At 39.4% G+C, this 19,506-nt stretch overlaps 1 protein-coding gene across 1 annotated transcript in view; it reads right to left on the bottom strand.

Annotated features, from left to right (window-relative positions):
- Window positions 1-1,632: 1,632 nt before the first annotated feature.
- The window catches only part of LOC149465259 (doublecortin domain-containing protein 1-like), a 192,380-nt gene continuing 174,506 nt past the window's right edge, over window positions 1,633-19,506 (bottom strand). The window contains exons 8-9 of the mRNA XM_089673492.1: window positions 16,247-16,413; window positions 1,633-1,767 (exon numbers count right to left, since the gene is read on the bottom strand). Of these exons, the coding sequence (XP_089529618.1) occupies window positions 1,633-1,767; window positions 16,247-16,413 (302 nt within the window). The remainder of the gene's footprint in view (window positions 1,768-16,246; window positions 16,414-19,506) is intronic.

The following is a 19,506-nucleotide window of genomic DNA, read 5'->3' as shown; positions in this document are numbered from 1 at the left end:
AAAGTTTTAACCTAAGTATAGGAGGTAGTGGTCTTATAGGAATAGAATGGGATTGCAAGGCCTAAGATTTGCCACTTGATGGTACTTAGGGCAAATGCTGATCCAGGCCTGGTAGTAAAAAGGTCAAGATTCTTTCCACAGATCATTTGATGGGGTGAAACTTTCTTTCCTCACACCAGGTGAAGTATGGCGTCCATGTGAGATGGTGGACCTTGCAGGACATAGACTTTGTAACTTTTAACAGTGTGAGAAACACTAATTCAGAGAGGTCCCTGTCTCTCAAGACCTAGAAAATCTGGGTGATTTGGAAGAGCCCACAAAGTGTCTGCCAGGTCAGAATATCAACCTGAGCCACCACCTGAGCAATGAATATCACCAGAATGCCCTTTGCCACAATCCTGTGGAGCAGACAAAGAAGGGGTGTCAGAGAAGGAAAGCGTATATCAGGTTTTAATGATCCCACTGAGCCACCAGAGCATCCTTTGCTTTCACCAGAGGATTTCTGCACCTGGAGACATACAGTTGTGCTCAAAAGTTTGCATACCCTGGCAGAAATTGTGAAATTTTGGCATTGATATTGAAAATATGACTGGTCATGCCAAACAATGCTCTTTTGTTAAAGGGTGATGATCATATGAAGCCATTTATTATCAAACAGTTGTTTGGTACCATTTTAAATCATAATGATAACAGAAATCACCCAAATGGTCCGGATCAAAAGTTTCCATCCCCTGGAATGTTTGGCCTTGGTACAGACACACAAGGTGACACACACGGGTTAAAATGCCAATTAGAGGTTAATGTCCCACATCTGTGGCTTTTTAAATTGCAATTAGTGTCAGCGTATAAATAGTCAATGGGTTTGTTAGCTCTTACGTGGAAGCACTGACTAGGCTACATACTGAGCCATGGGGATCAGAAAAGAACTGTCAAAAGTCCTGAGTAACAAGGTAATTGAACTTTATATAAAGATGGAAAAGCCTTGAATATGCAAATCAGTACTGTTTCACTTATTAAGAAGTAGAAAGTTCAGGGATCTCTTGATACCAAGCCAAGGTCAGGTAGACCAAGAAAGATTGCAGTCACAACTGCCAGAGGAATTGTTTGGGATACAAAGGGAAACCCATAGGTAACCACAAGAAAAATACAGGCTGCTCTGGAAAAAGACAGTGTGGTTGTTTTGAAGGAGCACAATATGATGATACTTGAACAAAAATGAGCTGCATGGTCGAGGTGCTAGAAAGAAGCCTTTACTGCATCAATGACAGGAAAAGGCCTGGTTAGGCATGTCAAGGTGTTGTCATGCATATTGTAACTGGGCTTTTTGTGGCATTGGTGCAGTAAAAGCTTCTTTCTTGCACCTCGACCAAACAGCTCGTGATTCTACGAGCCTCTTGTGAAAAGCAGCAATGGCAGAAAGATGCTGCCTCACACTGAAAAAGTACATTGTAAACGCAAAGTGCATGCCTGATACAACATTCAGTTTTTCAGAGTTGACTCCCTTTACACAGAGAACAATGCAAAAAAGTTAGGGATAATGATGATATCCAACAGTTCTAATAAATATTCCTGATGCTCAGGCTGCACAGAACACAAAGGCCTTCAAAAGAACCACTAGCTCAGTGCTGAAAGTTACATTTCCAGCAGGCCCAGCAGTTGTACAAGCCAGCGGGGTTCAGGTATGTTGTTCTGAGGATACGCCACTCCAGATAGCTGCATAAGAGACCAGTGTTCAAGCAGATCAGTTTTGACTGCAGAAAAAATATTCTTGAGAAAAAAAATTTGAGAAAAGATATCCAGGATTATACCAGGCTGGTCACTGTTTTTTGTGTCCAAATACTCCTGTAGGTGGCAGTATAACCCAGTTATATTTGAATCCTACATCCCTCAATGAATGCAAAAGGAAAAAATGACTTTTTGCATAGACATCTGACACAGATGTGTATGCAAATCGCACAAAAAGTAGTGCATGCACTACTTTAGAAATTGGTGCAACTCCGACCAAGTCGGAACCGCACTGATATGACCGCTCTAATAGCGGATAATAGAATGCAACTTGGCATACGATTTGTAAGTCGCATGGCATGCAAATTGCATGCCAAGTTGTACCCGGTGTGACTGGAGTGTTAACCACTTAAATCAATGTGCTGCTGTTTCATATTGTAGAAACTATCCTGGGGAAGAGGGGTGTCCTGGACTAGGTAGTGCTGTGAGTCCAAGACCTGGCTATGCTGCCTTGCAGGACTGCCTGGATCACAAAAAACGATGAACATGACATCTACAGTATTCATTTAGGGCCGGCTCACACCATAGAAATACAGTCTGAATGCATTTCTGCATATGCGTTTTTGACATGCTTTTTTATGCATTCCGGTGCATTTTCTCCCCATTAGGAAAAATTAGGACATGTGTATTTTTGGTTAGTTTAGGTGTGTTCCGGTGCATTTTTGATGCATATTACTGTGCTCCAGTATAGTTCAGTGCAGAAAAAATGCAGCATGCTCTAGTTTTTTTTTTAATTTAGGGCCGGTTCACACCATAGAAATCCAGTCTGAATGCATTTCTGCATATGCGTTTTTGACATATTTTTATGCGTTTCTGGGCATTTTCTCCCCATTAGGAAAAATTTGAAAATGTGTGTTTTTTGTTTGTTTAGGTGTGTTCCGGGGCATTTTTGATGTATTTTACTGTGTTCCAGTACAGTTCAGTGCAGAAAAAATGCAGCATATTCTTTTTTTTTTTTTTCTAAAACTGGAACTGACTGCATTGGTATGAACTATGCCATTGGAAACCACGTAACCTACTATCTATCCCTTTTTGATGCAGAAAAAAAATGCACTGGACTGCATGTGGTGTGAACTGGACCTTAATGTTACTGAATGCAATATATGAGCTTCATCAGTCCTGGAGAAAACATAACCGCATGCAATCGGACACTGGCTTGCAGAAGAAGACCCAGCTGCTCCAGCCCTAAAATTGCCCATACACATATCTGAGCTGATTATGGAACCCCCCTAAAGCTGAGAGAAGCTTCCTGTCCACACTTACAGTCCAACTAATTAGGGGAAAAGTAATTGTGACCGGAGAAGGATTTAAACCCTGTGCAAAGCTATGCACCTCTAGATGAGCTTCAGCTTGCAAGGTCTGCTGGGACACCAAATATATTAGGCCATCTGTTGAGAGACTGTCATCTAATGTCTATGGACAGGTTGGGAGTACATGTGCAAACTCACTTTCAGCGTACCAAGGCTATTGCTCCCTGCAGGCATCAGCATTTGGGGGGGTTTAAAGATGGAAATGAGGGCTTAGCAGTTTATCTTAGATATAAAGTCAACATTTTATTATGAGTAACAGTTCTGTAAAGTATTTACACTTTGGGAAAAGGAGGAATGCATTTGACGCAGCTGATGAACCAAACTGGTTTTAATTATGTAGCTTTAATGTTATTGTGGTCACAAAAAAACGACACTTCTATGGGTAAGCATCCTCCTCTGTATGTATGTATATTTGCATTTTCATTTTTGGTCTTGATTGAGAACTGTTGCAGTTTCTTACTGCAGATGTTTGCAAAAATGGTAGTACGTTCTAGTTCCTGGAGACTCTAGTAACTAAGTACATGCAGGGCCGCTGTCAGAAACCATGAAGCCCCATACAGCCAATGTGACAGGGCCCCCAAATTAACACAGTCTACTATGCTTCAGTTATGAATGAACACAGTAAGTGATCAGTACTAATCACTAGTTGTGTTCATAAAGGAAGGGGCTGGTAAATGTGATATATTTGCAGACCCATCCCCCATTGTTTATCATAAGGATCCTATAGTGTATTTGCAGCTGGGAAGGAGAGGAGAGAAGCCAGCAGCATTATGGGGGTGGGGGCACACGGGGGGGGGGGGCTTGGGAAGCATGGAGAAATGTATGGTGCGATCAGTTCCAGCAATTGCCCCCCTCCCCCCTGCTGTGCCGATCACCCTCCCTGCCCACAACCAATTCACACTGCTGCTGGGCCCCCCTGCTGGTCTCGGCCCCGTACAGGAGGACCAGTGATACCCCTTTATCCACGGCCCTGAGTACATGACTATGGTACATGAGCCCTAAGACATAGTTTGGGGGTCTTTGAAGTCACAAATAGTTCTCTTTGGCTCTCATAGGGGTAAGTGTTCTAGTTCACAGAGCTGAATTTGATAGGGTTGATAACACTGCTTGGCATTTCAGAGCAGTAGAGGCAGAGTACACAGGAATTTAGGAGCTTCCTGGATTTATAGTATGGTCAACAGGTAATTTTTATACTTGCAGTGTTTTAAAGAGACAAAACATGGAGATATGTGCTTGCATTGGAGAGATGTACTTTATTTGCTTCGTTTTTTCTTTATTTTGCCCAAGCATACACTGCTTCTATGAGTATTTTGGATTGATTTACTAAAGGCAAAAAGGCTGATAACTTTGCAATGGAATTTGCACATTGCAAAGAAATTTGCCTTGCGATAAAGTTCTCAAAAAAAACTAAATACACATCTTTTTGCAAGTAACATTTGCAGGTATTTATTATTATTTTACACTGCAGTCTGTAAGGCTTTGCACCTGCGATCAGCAGATCAGGGGTGAAATGTCTGAATCGTGCAGACTGCCAGTACGCTGTCTGCCTGTATCTCATGCATTCAGACAGTTACTCAATGGCAGGAAGAATCAATAGACTACAAGAGTGCTCACCGGCACCCTTGCAATTTATCGAGAACTGCAAGCCGCTGGCCACTTGTACCGCGACGCAGATGGTAGATGTAGTTCATTCATTCACAGAAATCTGTGAATGAATGATGTGACTGTGTGGGCAGAGCCCTGTACGGCCGCGCTCTTTTTAAATTGTGACAGTGGGTACAGGGAGAAGATCCCCTGCCCGCTGTCCCAGGGAGGGGGAATAGGGGGAAGAGGAGGCAGAAGATGGAACATGCTACATGTTCCACCCTAAATACGGGTGGAGCACGTGACATGTTTCAAAGGTGAACTTATCCTTTAATGGATGTGGGAAAGCTGTGCTGACTTTCATCAGCCAATCATGTGCAAGCAAAATTACACACACACACATATATATATATCTTAGATTGTAAGCTCCAAGGAGCAGGGCCCTCCTAACCCTCTTGTATTGAACTGTATTGTTGCTGTAATGTCTCCCGTTATATTGTAAAGCGCTGAGAAAACTGTTGGTGCTATATAAATCCTGTATAATAATAATTGATATATGTATATATATATATATATATATATATACACACACACACATATATATATATATATATATATATATATATATATATATATATACAGTGGGGCAAAAAAGTATTTAGTCAGCCACCAATTGTGCAAGTTCTCCCACTTAAAAAGATGAGAGAGGCCTGTAATTGGCATCATAGGTAGGCCTCAACTATGAGAGACAAAATGAGAAAAAAAATCCAGACAATCACATTGGCTGATTTGGAAAGAATTTATTTGCAAATTATGGTGGAAAATAAGTATTTGGTCACCTACAAACAAGCAAGATTTCTGGCTCTCACAGACCTGTACCTTCTTCTTTAAGAGGCTCCCCTGTCCTGCACTCATTACCTGTATCAATGGCACCTGTTTGAACTTGTTATCAGTATAAAAGACACCTGTCCACAACCTCAAACAGTCACACTCCAAACTCCACTATGGTGAAGACCAAAGAGCTGTCGAAGGACACCAGAAACAAAATTGTAGACCTGCACCAGGCTGGGAAGACTGACTCGGCAATAGGCAAGCAGCTTGTTGTGAACAAATAAACTGTGGGAGCAATAATTAGAAAATGGAAGACATACAGGACCACTGATAATCTCCCTCGATCTGGGGCTCCACGCAAGATCTCACCCCGTGGGGTCAAAATGATCACAAGAACGGTGAGCAAAAATCCCAGGACCACACGGGGGGACCTAGTGAATGACCTGCAGAGAGCTGGGACCAACGTAACAAAGGCTACCATCAGTAACACACTACACCGCCAGGGACTCAGATCTTGCAGTGCCAGACGTGTCCCCCTGCTTAAGCCAGTACATGTCCGGGCCCGTCTGAAGTTTGCTAGAGAGCATGTGGATGATCCAGAAGAGGATTGGGAGAATGTCATATAGTCAGACGAAAACAAAATAGAACTGTTTGGTAGAAACACAACTCGTCAAGTTTGGAGGAGAGAGAATGCTGAGTTGCATCCAAAGAACACCATACCTACTGTGAAGCATGGGGGTGGCAACATCATGCTTTGGAGCTGTTTCTCTGCAAAGGGACCAGGACGACTGATCCATGTACAGGACAGAATGAATGGGGCCATGTATCGTGAGATTTAGAGTGCAAACCTCCTTCCATCAGCAAGGTTATTGAAGATGAAACGTGGCTGGGTCTTCCAACATGACAATGATCCCAAACATACCGCCTGGGCAACGAAGGAGTGGCTTCATAAGAAGCATTTCAAGGTCCTGGAGTGGCCTAGCCAGTCTCCAGATCTCAACCCCATAGAAAACCTTTGGAGGGAGTTGAAAGTCCGTGTTGCCCAGTGACAGCCCCAAAACATCACTGCTCTAGAGATCTGCATGGAGGAATGGGCCAACATACCAGCAACAGTGTGTGCCAACCTTATGAAGACTTACAGGAAACGTTTGACCTCTGTCATTGCCAACAAAGGATATATAACAAAGTATTGAGATGAACTTTTCATATTGACCAAATACTTATTTTCCACCATAATTTGCAAATAAATTATTTCCAAATCAGCCAATGTGATTGTCTGGATATTTTTTCTCATTTTGTCTCTCATAGTTGAGGTCTACCTATGATGCCAATTACAGGCCTCTCTCATATTTTTAAGTGGGAGAACTTGCACAATTGGTGGCTGATTAAATACTTTTTTGCCCCACTGTATATATGTATATATTTTATTTTTATTTTTTTAAATATATATATATATATATATTTATTTTTTATTTAATTATTTTTATTTACCTAGCATGTGTTTTGGTTTTCTTTGCAAAGTGAATTTTAACCACATTCACGAAGATAAGGATTATTCCCTTGCAAAGTGCAAATTCCCTTGAAATGCGAGCAGCCTATTTGCCTTTAGTAAATCAACCCCTTTGTGTTTACTAACTCATTCAGCTCAACACCCATGAAAGGCCAAGGATCAATGAACAGTTAGTGGGTATGCCAAGTGCAACAACAGAACGCTTGTGTTTTTGAGCCCCTAAGAAGCTGGTGGGTAATTCAATACCAACGTTTACCAATATCTGAATTATATTTGGGATAGCATGACTCTATACACAAAATCTGTACTCGTGTAGGTAGATGATTTCTGAAACTAAGCTAATACAACAACACAAGTGGTTCAAACAGAAAACAGCCACATAACATAACCAGAACAAATGTACAGTAAATAAGCTGACAAGTAGCAGAAAACACTGATCCTTGTTTTTTTTAAGTCTTCACTGAGGAATTACATGCCCATAAACTCTAGATGGCAATATTGCACTTATTGTACTGGCTAACCCACTTCTCCGAGAGGTCTTACATATTCTCTTTATCAAAATTTTATGTGCCACAGATCTATAGCCTCTTATTATAAGTGTAATGAAGCAGAAGTTATTGAAGCATTTTATTGATTGCTCAGATCACAAGTTTACTGTCATACTGAATTGGCACCTCACTCTCTAAAGCAAACTGCTGACACCTTTTTAAAAAAGTGACAACTGCATCTATTTCATGACCAGAAATCCATTTTCATCTCTATCAAGACAAGAATACAATTTTCACTTCATTTAACTGATGTTAGGCCTGTTTGAGCTATGGCATTTGAGAACGACACAAGTTTAAGGTTCCTAAAATACTGTTACTTCACATATGTAGGTGGCTGCTTGTTTGAGGGCAGTGCGTTGCCCATCTGTTAACAGAGAGCATTGCATTGTTCCTTCAAAGCTTCCACTCTACGGAGCATCCTGTCAAATATCCTGCTAAGTATCACAAACAATACTAGGGGCGTCTGGTGAATCCCAAACAAGGTGCTCAGACCTGATCATTAAGGTTGCTGGGCTGGAAAGGAAAAAAAAAATGCTTTGGATCTGGGAGTACACCTGTAAATCACCCTGCTTCTTAAAACAGAGGCTTAAAGTCAAATTAGTTATAGAGAGGAAGACAAATCTTGGGTTTTTATTTGTTTACAAAATAATGGTTGTTTTTGGCAAGCAAGGCATAAGTAAAAATAAAGACAAGAAAAAAATGCAATACATTGAGTCTTTAAGGTATTCAATGGAGCCTTAAAAATACAAAATATTTGTCTTCCAAAAGTCAAGTCAACTGTCTACATTTTGAGTCAGTTATAGTGCTGATAACCCTATAGAAAATGATCTTATTATGACCATATCATACCAAATATAGATCTCCATCATCTCATACTTTACCTAAAATAGATCTCATACCAATCTAACAAATACATTTAATCTACATCTGGAGTCTTCAAGATACAAATGTTTTCTCTTACATTAACTGGGGAGTGAATTCTACTTGTCCTTTCGGTGCTGTCAATTGTCCTACTTACATTCTATACAAAATTATTTATCATCCCATACCTCATATAGATCTTTGCCATCTCATACCTAATATAGATTCCTGTCATCTCATACCTAATATGGATCTCATATCATCGAACAAACAGTGCATGTAATCTAATAATTGGAGTCTTCAAGATATTATAAATATTTTTTTAATAGTAATTAAAAAAACAGTTCTAAATATCTATATTTTGGGATTTCCATAATTGCCACTTGTCCTTCTGATATTATTTAATATAGATCTCATATCTAACAAATGGAGTTCTGAAGATAGAAAATATCATGTACAAAATCCAATGTATTTCTCAAATATATAGATTTCACATCTAAAATACAGTGCACATACACATTTAATTATACATTATATGTAATATTATATGTAATATTTATGCATCTTTGGTCCAAGAGAACTTATGTGTGTTAAAGCAGCAAGGTAACTTTTAGTAAATAAAATGACTGGCACACGTTTGCAAATATAATACAAACTGAAATAATTATATTAGTGGGTAAGCCGCACATTAAATCCAAGGTCAGTGTGCACTGGTATTGTATCCCTTTCATTGTTGATTTTATATATGTATATATGTATATATATATATATATATAAAGTTGCTTGCAGATTTATACTTACTTGTTTGCAGATTTATACTCTTTAAGCAGATGCAAGCTTTCACAATTTGTTTGCTTTATTTATACAGTGACATCCAACTTTATTCTTCAGAATGTTAAAACTTATTACATTATAATATATTTATTCTGTTAAACTTCTTTTTTAACATATTGTAATATTTTGATATCTTAACCATATAAGATATCACTTACAGAATTATTAATCAAAGCATATATTGACCATGATGTTAGTGTTCTCTCCCCATTTTACTTATTACTGCTTATGTTTTAGGGTAGATCTTTTTTTCCCCTAGGCATTCATGAACTCATGCACTCATACATCAGTATGTAAACATGACAGTATCCTCCATGCTTGAATCTATAGAAAATTGATTGGTTTATAGCACCTTTTACATGTAAAAGTCTGCACCTAACAAGAATAACACACAATTGTTGTGGTTAGGTACACTTTGCACTTGCTTGGGGCAGATTAGGTGACTAATTGTGTGGCACGTCAAAACAGGACATTTCCTAAAAAGTTCTTTAAATGGGGCTACAATGAATAAAAAGTACTGTATTTCAGACTCCTCTGACTTGGCCTCCACTAGCTTGCATTAGATCGGTGAATGACAGCCTCCCTGCTTGAAACACACTGAAACTGCAGTCTTACTCATTCACTGACATGACAAGAGCCCTTTCACACGTTCCCCCCATAGCAGTGTTTGTCCCCAAACACTAGAAGAGAGTACAATGACATTCCAGATTCAACACCCCCACCAACAGCACAACTACATAACAAGAATGCTAATCAGATGGAGCCTCCCTATTATTGAATGTGTTAAGTGCATTTGCAATGTAACTTGTTAAGTTATTTAGTTACTTTTGGTGTGCTGGAATATGACCTGCTCTTCATTGAACTACCTTAAATTCTTACTTCATAAATGGAATACTTCTTGGGTAGAGCAAAATATTACATTCCAAATATCATGAAAGTTGATCCAAATTTTAATGTTCATCAATTCCATACTGCGAATGGAACTTTGTCTTAGCACCTAAAATGTGCCCAGTCACATTTGTTCATGTGACCAAACTTTTCCAAACCCAGAGGAACAGTGTGTATTTCCACTGTACCTTTTCTGTTGATTTAGTTAGGTACTAAGAGCAAAAATAGCAACTCAAAATGCTCAAAACAGGCCCAGTTGTATTGACAGCCTGGAGATCAGGGCTGCTGGCAAGCAAGCAATGTCAGGGAATGAACCTCAGGGCAGGTGGTATACAAAAGCAGAAAGCTAGGGAAGTCCAAGCCAATACTGAAGAGTGATCGGAAAGCATGAAGTGGCCAGATATGTGGCAAAAGGGCACCTTTGATAAGGCACAGAATGAATGTTCTATGCTCTATTTAGTCACTTCTGATGGAGGTCAGGTGTGCAGCTGTAGTAACAGTAAACTGCAGTACTGAGCATTATCCAGCGGAGGCGCAGTCTGCAGGCTGATCATTACACACGTGACAACTTTTTTTTTATCTGTATGTTGATGGACAGTTTAATCACAAAAAAATACAATTTGCCAAAACAAGGAGCTAATGGAGTTGATTTACTAAAACTGGGAAGTGCACAATCTGGTGCAGCTGTGCATGGTAGCCAATCAGCTTATAATGTCAGCTTGTTCAATTAAGCTTTGACATAAAACCCTGGACGTTGATTGGTTTCTATGTAGAGCTGCACCAGATTTTCTACTCTCCAATTTTAGTAAATCAACCCCAGTGTGTCACGTGATACAAACAAATCTGAGCCTGTATAAGATATATAAAATGACCTGGTATAAAACACAGCATGAAAAAAGTTTACCAGCCAGCCATGGTAACTAATTCTGAAGACGTTGTATACTGCTAAAAGGGCAACAATACGCCAGCATCATTCTTAGTTCTCTACAGTGTAATCATCCAACATGATCTGATTATTGATTGTCCATGACAATGTAAAAATACTAAATAAAATATTACTATTATTACTACCATTACTAATACTACTACTCATAATAATAATAGTAACAATACTCAAGGTAATGAGCATTCCTGAATATATGTTCAGAAGTCCTCAAACACACTTTTAGAACTCATGCGTGACAGGCATAATAAATTTGCTTCCAAGAATGAAGTGATCTCCATATTTTGGCTAATTTGACTTCAATGTCATTAGGATTAGCTGACAATTAGATGAACTATTGGATATCAGTGGCCAGAATAGACACCTCTGCAACTTTATCAGGATTAAAGACACAGAAACCAGTCTTGGTCAACAGCTTATTGATTGTCCAAAAAAATGGGGAACTGGGACCTGCAGAAGATATACCCATGTACACCTACAGCATATGAATATACAGTACATGTCTACGAATTTGAGTACTGGAAGTAGTGGCCTTTTGTGGTAGTCAAATAGCCCTCTAGCTTTCAACTGCTGTCTGGTTTCCTAGGGTAGTTTTGAATGAAGAGGACCCTTGGATCATAGGGGATAGTTATTGTATGTATAATAAATTATTTTTTGGGAAACAAAGTGTTGAAAAGAGAACACATCTCAAAAATGCTCCAAATCTATCTGTTCACTTCATTTGTTCATATTTGTTCTTTAAAAAAACTCTCTATTATGTGGGTGGTCTGTAACAAATACTTTTCACTTTTTTGTAATAATTTTATATATATATGCACACACACAGGGAGCGCTAGTAACGTAAGGATTACAATAATGTAGCATACACAGAAACAAAGGATAACACACACATTTACATAAAGAGTCAGCCATGTCTAGTTACAAACATAATAAGGTATCAGTGCTGTTGAGACCAGTCTCCCATGTATGTTTTTTGCAGTGAGGATAATAATAATGATATATATTGGGTATATATTTAATGAAGAAAAACAGGAGAATGGTCAGGTATGGAGATGCCAATTCAAATAAATAGAGAATTATAAAATTTGGTAGCCATCTTCAGTGAAATGCAGTTGAAGAATCCATTGACAACTTTAAAAGCTTAAAAGATAGAAGAATATTACAGGAGAGGTAATTTACCAACACAAGTGCAGCATGAGAGATGATGAGAGCAGGAGATAATTGAAAGCCATTAGAAAAACAGATGCCATAGGTGGGGAAGTATATGGGGGAAAAATATAATGGGATTTAAAATGGCTCAATGTTTTTTAATGCTTACTCTTCCATGTTTTTGTTTTTGTGTTACCTGTAGAAATTTTCAAATAAGCCCCCAGAGGGAGCTCTGCATTTGACTCCCCCTCACTCATCATCCCCACGTCACAACTGTCAAGGTAAAACCTCATAGGAAGTACATTGTTTTCAACTTAAAGATTTGTATTGTTAGAAGGAACAGTAGAGCACAAACATTGGAGTTGATTTACTAAAACCGGTGCTATCCAACATGTTTCTTGGAGCAATAGATCCACTTTTTCTGAGGTAAGTGATAGCAAATGAAAGGACAGTAATACCATTAAAAGCTGTCTTGTAAGGATTTCCTTTAGAGTAAAACTCTGAAGACTCAAGGACCCTCCTGAAGAAGGAGAACCCTTCTCTGTTGTGGATCCCCCAGGAGGGCAATGGATTGACATATAGTATGGAGTGAAATGAAGGGACCAGTTGCCCCAACCAGCTCTTCTACTTGAGCTTTTAGATCCATATCTAAATGAGATTGTACAATCAGACTTCAATGTGCTTAGCCAGATTTATTGATCACGGATCAATTATTTCATCTGTGATTTCTAACCTCCTTCTGAAAGACCTCCTTGGCTTTTAGGTCTCCTTCATACCTTTGCAGTCTGCTGTGCTGTGTAACCCTACACACATAAACATGCAGTATGTCATGTGATAACATATGTTGTGTAACCCATTCATTTTTAATGACCCAAAAATTAGGCCATTTTTAGAAGCACTGCACCACAATGTAGAGCATTGTATGCTATGTGGTAAGTTGTTGCATGAGTTCATTGCCACCCAGTGTACTTGTGTGCTGGAGTGTCTTTATAAATGAATAGCACCACAACACATTACACAGAGTGTGCATTTTACTGCACATTTCCACAATGTATAGGTTTGATGAGGGCTAATGTGACAAGTATGGAGAAAGTAAAGTTGGTATGAAGTTTCTGATCAACTGATTTTGGTTAAAGTGTCATTAAACCCACATCATTAAAAACTATCACTAAATGCTGTATTACATGCTGACTACACTCACACAGTCATTATGGGATTATTTTTCTGTATTCTGCCAAAAACCTGATTGATCCTGCTTTTCTCTATCTCCCCCTTCTGTTTCATGTCTGCAATACAGTTGGGAATTTTGGAGAGCAGTGTTGGCAGTTGCTACACATGCTCAGGTTTTTAGTGAGTTTCTATGCTGAGCATTTCCTTCCTATCACATCTGAGCACCCCATGTGACTATAGAATCACACGTGGGCGTATACACAGTGGTAAATGACAGCCAGCTATCCCCCTCCTCCATACCCATTAACCAGCTAAACACTTTTGTGATGGGATATTACATCTTGATTGATGGAGGCTTTACATCCCTGGTATTCTAGAACAAAGGTTGGAAGGGCGTGACACAGACTGTGACTGGCAGAAATCCACCCACACTATGTTATTGTCAAAAAATAATAAAGATTTAATTTCAAATTTATATTTGTATGATAATTTAAAGCCGTTTATTAATATTAATTATTTATTTTTACTCTGTATAGGCTGTTTTTTTTATTTTAAACATGTGACCAGCAGCAGAGGACTAGAAGCTCCTCCTGCTCTGTTTCCCTGCAAACAGGCTGCAAAAAAGAGCTGGGTCATGTGACAGCTGTATATTGATTAGGAAAAAGATACTTAGATTTTTTAATTAAAATAATCATATACAGAAATAGAAGGAACATGTACAGTGGATCAAACAGTTATGTAAATTAAACAGTGTGTTTAGTATCACTTTAACTGGCATAGAATGCACCAAAGATTTATGCCCCATACACATGGGCTAAATATTGACTGGTATCAGCTGCTTCAAAAGAAACCAGACAACATTCGGCCCGTGTGCACATCCAACTGTCCGGCTGAATTGCTGGCTTCTGTCAAATGGGAACGCTGAAAAACCAGCATCTGATCGGCATCTGCTCAACGTGGGGGGGCAGTCCCTCCTGTCAGAACCCAATAGTTCAGCAGGGAGATCGCTGTACTAACATCGGATAGTTAGTACAGCGAACTCCTCCCAAGCTCTTCAGTTTTTTTAGTTCAGCCACTGGGTTGAACGAAAAAAAAAAAAACTGATGGTGTGTACCCAGTATTAGGAGACATTTTCAGGAGAGGTTGGCAATAGCAGCTTACATATTAATTTCAGTATAGGTTTCCTTTAAAATAAAAAGAAAATGACAATGCATTAATAAAATGCCCATGTCCAGAAGCCTGGCCTCATGTACAAAACAGGTGAAATGGAACGACTGCATTACCCATAGCAAATGCTAATACTAGAGGACAAAACCCCATTGAGCCTCATATACCAAAGTGTATGGGAGAAGAACTGTCTTAGACTGTTTGAGATGTTTTACAAGAACCAATCAGGGTTCGACATGCACTGACAAATTACAGATGTAGAGTTAGGGCTTGTTAGATACAGAACAAGGCAACTATGTTTCTATTGTTGGCCATAGTAAGCAATTAAGATGTACCGTGGTAGCCTGGAATAAATACAGAGGTAGAGAAGGCAAAAAAAAAAAATTATACCCTTAGTGGCTAACTAAAATATTAGTTTTGCATAGAATTGCTTTTATATTTGTAATTTGTAAAAAAATGGCACTCAAGATTGGATTGGTTGATATGGGCCACACCTTCACCGTCTACATTTTAAAAAGCACCCCACACCTTCTACCGATCACTTGGCACCCTCTGATATACTCACTTTGTGGGACACTGTTAAATAATTTAATGTGGAGAAGAATGGTAAGGACAAACCAGTTTTCAAACTGCATTTATTATATTTTCAGCTCCAACTACAAACAACATCTGCTTTGGAAGTCCCAGACATTCTAGATAATTACTTTTTTTTTTACATTTTTACTTTATTTAAATTGTCTTTTGATTCACATTTTTAAATTAGCAACACACCTTATACAATGGTACTTCACAATGACTATTAGAACCAATATATTATTTCATAGAATAAGGAAAGGGGGTGGGGGGGGCGAGGGTGTGTATGAAAGCTGGAAAAGCAGGGATGTTTCCCCTAGCAACTAATGAGATTATTTCTTTGCTTCTCTGACATTGTGACTGTAGAGATTTGGTTCCTAGACTCCTAGTTTGCACCAATGGCTATATCTGCATTAGTTTGTATTCTCTCCGTTTTCTTTAGTACAAATACTACGTCTAGGTAACGCAGTTGTCTATCATAGTTCAAAAATATCTGTATCTGTCCCTGGAGTATGTGATCGTGGTAAGCACAATAGATTGTAAGCACCTTTGGGAGCTGGGACTGCTGTGGATGGGTCAGTATGCTCTGTTCTGTATTCATATATATAACTCCAACATACCTTTCAGCAGTTTACAGAAAGCACTGAACCATCCGCAACAGTCCCTATTTCCAAAGGTGAAATAGTGCTGAGGGTTACTTTGGAACTATATAGATGAATGCATAAAGTAGGACAAGGATTTGGGTTGTTATGGGCAATACCTCCAATGGTTTTTGCATTTGCCTTCTAGAATAAGTTCAGAGTCTTTTATTCTTCCCTGGGATAAATATCTGGTCTGGTGCAGAGTCTTTGCACTCTAATCCTTGCACAGTATGCAGTAAGTCAACAAAACATCCCACACAATACACATGCAATTAGCTCTATTCCCGAAACCTTGCTTTTAGATGCCATGAATGTATCTCTGCATCCTAATGGTTAGCACAGCACAGTGTATAGATGTCACACCTCTTTATGACATGGTGCCAATCATTGCCTTGATTCAAGTACAGCAACGGGGAGGAAAAAAAAAAAATACAAAGAGCATGATAACTCACCTGGCTGCTGTAGCTTCTCGCTGACTTCAATCGTTGACGCAGGGCCGACAAAACACCTTGAATGTAGACCTTAACTCCCGTAGGGCTGAAGCCTTCTCCTTTAGAAAGCCACACAGGTCCTCGCAAATAGGTGAGGGAGTTTTGCAAGCATTTGTCAAGCAAAGGGACTAGAGATTAAAGAAAAAAAAAAAACTTCATGATCAATATAAAAGAAAATAACATTTTCAGCCAGGCTAAAATCCAAAGCTTTTGTATGACAAGAGGACTAATGTGTAATGTGAGTGATAAATGACCCGGGTTAAGCCTTAGGTAATGTGAATGCTCCATGAATTGTAAGCGGCAATGAAGACACATTTATAGTGAGATACCCCCCTATGTCAGATTTCTGAGCTGTGAGAGCACACCTGAATAGTTCTGAAGAGTGTCTAACTAACTGAACAGAGTGTCATGTTGTGCACTGATTGCCTTATCTTCTCATTTATCACAGATGAGTTGGAACAAACCCTGCTGAAATTTACTTGTATTGTCCTGAAAGAGACTACAAGACGGCGGCAGCCTGTCCCCTACCCAAAAAAAACATAAAATCTAGCTTGTGGGGATTTTGAAAAGCACTGTTATACCTTAAGTCATGTATTGACTGTGTCAAGTGTGCTGTAATGGCCATACTCACAACACAATAGCAAAGATAAGCGACTTTAAAGCTTTAAATGTGTACAAAATACATGCAAAGGGGGCTTGATTTTTAAAGGAGTAGAAAATGTTCACTTTGCAAAGTAAAAACTGATATTGCTTAGTAATAAGGTAAAGCTATGTTCACTATCAATCCATTGATTGTAATTTAATACATAATACATAAATAAAAAAAGACAGGTTTTTATCTTGCACCTTATTGGATGATGGAATTGAATGCAGTTCTGCCATTTTCATTTAAAGTAAAAAATTCTCTGCTCCTTTAGGCCCACGGTACACTTGCCATCCTGTTGCTGGTGACAATTCACCAGTGACAGGATTGGCAAAAGTACAGAGAAAATATGTTCTTCCACAGTATTGCTCTCTCACCAGTTGGATGAGAAAGGCATCACTCCCTCACTGATGAAAATGCTGCAAAATGTCGCTCCCCAGTGGCTCCAACCACAGAAGGAATGGAACTGTGCAACTTCTCTATGCTGTAAAGTGATTCTGGGGGTTATTTACTAAAACTGGACAGTGCAAAATCTGCTGCAACTCTGTAGAGAAACCAATCAGCTTCCAGGTTTTATTGACATAGTTTAACCTCCCTAGCGGTCTGATTATGTCAGTATTTCTGTGCTCAAAGCATTTTTTTGCATGGAAATATGTCTTTTTTATTGTAGGCCTGTAATTCTTAGGAATAACTCACTGAAATCTGTCCGAACAAGAGTCTAGTAAACATCCTGGGTATGATAAAATTTGAAAAACTAAATCATAAATTATAATATAATAAATAATCGTAAAAAATTATATAATAATAATACATTTAATTCAATAATGTAATCAAACTAAAAACACTGAAATTTGAAATATAGCGCCAAGTTCGCACATCACTGAGCAAAGTCGCAGAATCATTTTCAGTGTCTGATGACGAATTTCCCCACAAATCATTATCACTCAATTCTGGTTCTGATTTACTATCGCTGTTCTCTAGCTGGTCTAAAACCACTTTTGACCTAAAGGGACGCTTTTTGGACACCATGGACTTTTCTCAGTTTCCAGGCAGAAAGAACAGTAAAAATGCTGGTAGGGCACAGGACAAAGCACTCGGAACAAATGTATGTGAAATGGTTTGATACAGTAATGTTTTACTATGTGATTTTAGTGTATTGAGTGAATGTCACTTTTAAAATTTTTGAATCTCCCACTGGTTCTGTCCCCCGTATGTTCCGAACGTCCCGACGCTCGCAGGGAACGGAACCCGGAAGACGGATGCTGGCATCAGCTGGAGGAGATGGCAGGGGATACTGCAAGGAGGACATCGCGGGAGCGAAAGACAAGGTAAGTGCTACAGGGAATCCCTGAGCAATGCTGCAGGGTAACCCCGAGTGTAGCTCGGGGTTACCGCTTTTGGTACTGAACCTTTAAAGTGTTACTAAACCCACAACAGTAAAATCAGTCTGTATATGCAGTAAAGCATGCTTGTTATACTCACTGTGGAACCTAAGGGATTAATCCTACGCATTGTGTAAAAAGGATGCATGATCCTGTCATCTCTGATCCTTCCCTTTTTCCACAGTACCCAATCCCTCTGCTGATAGCACAGAGCTCTAAGAGCCACTCTGCACATGCTCAGTTTAGTGTGCATTGCTAAAGTTTTTTTTTCTTTGGGAAGGTGCATGTGATCAGCACAGGGCCAATCAGCACTGTCCAGACAGAGGGTCAGGGGTCATGCAGCCTCATAGGACAGTCAGAGCTGAATGAAAACTCCTCCTACAAGCTTTAACCAGTGCTCAGCTGGACACTGATAGTAGTCACATGACTGCTATATAATGCTGATGAGAAAAGGTATCTATCAGTTTATATTTACTAAAATAACGGCATTTCCATATTGTGTGTACTGTGTACTGTGGGAGAACAGATATAGTGAATGCAGGGTCCAGGGTTTAGTATCAGTTTAACTGAACGCTTGTTCAGTTAGAAGCTGAATGGTTTCAGTCCCAGTAAAGACTGGACAGGCTGTGCCCGGAATGCTCCAAGTAGGACATTAGTCGTCCCCCTCCTCCTACAACCTCTTATCCCCACCCTACCTCTTCCCCCCCCAACCCTTTTTTTTTCTTTCCCCCTTCCCCTTGTTTCTATTTTCTGACATTCTCCTCCTGGAAAATGTGCTCTAGTGACCCAAGCCTGCATGGTCTGGACACTGGCAAATGCACCGGAGTAGGGAGGCCAAGAAATTGTGTGCTATATGGCTTTAGGCCTTATGGTTGTAATTATATTACCTGTGTAACCAATATCCCCATGTTCCAAGTGCTGTACAACAGGACGCAGTTTTGTTAGACATGGTGCTTTTCACTGCTTGTATCTTGTGCTCATAAAGCTTGTTGTTGTTCCACCATGTCAGGTGGACTGTTAACCATGATTTTGTGACATGTCCTATGCCAGGGAGCAAAGTAAAAATTAAAAAAAAAAAAAAAAGAAGCTGATTAGCTATCATGCACAGCTGTACCAGATTCCGAGTGCACCAGTTTTAGTAAATCCACCCGATTGTGACATGGCCCTTAGGCTGGATTCCAACCTACATGCACACA

Source organism: Staurois parvus, unplaced genomic scaffold, assembly GCF_062004578.1.
Source record: "Staurois parvus isolate SC_StPar_1 unplaced genomic scaffold, SC_StPar_1.0 ptg000138l, whole genome shotgun sequence".
In the NCBI taxonomy this organism is placed as follows: domain Eukaryota; kingdom Metazoa; phylum Chordata; class Amphibia; order Anura; family Ranidae; genus Staurois; species Staurois parvus.
The sequence above is the reverse complement of the archived record's forward strand: the minus strand, read 5'-3'. Positions and strand labels throughout refer to the sequence as shown.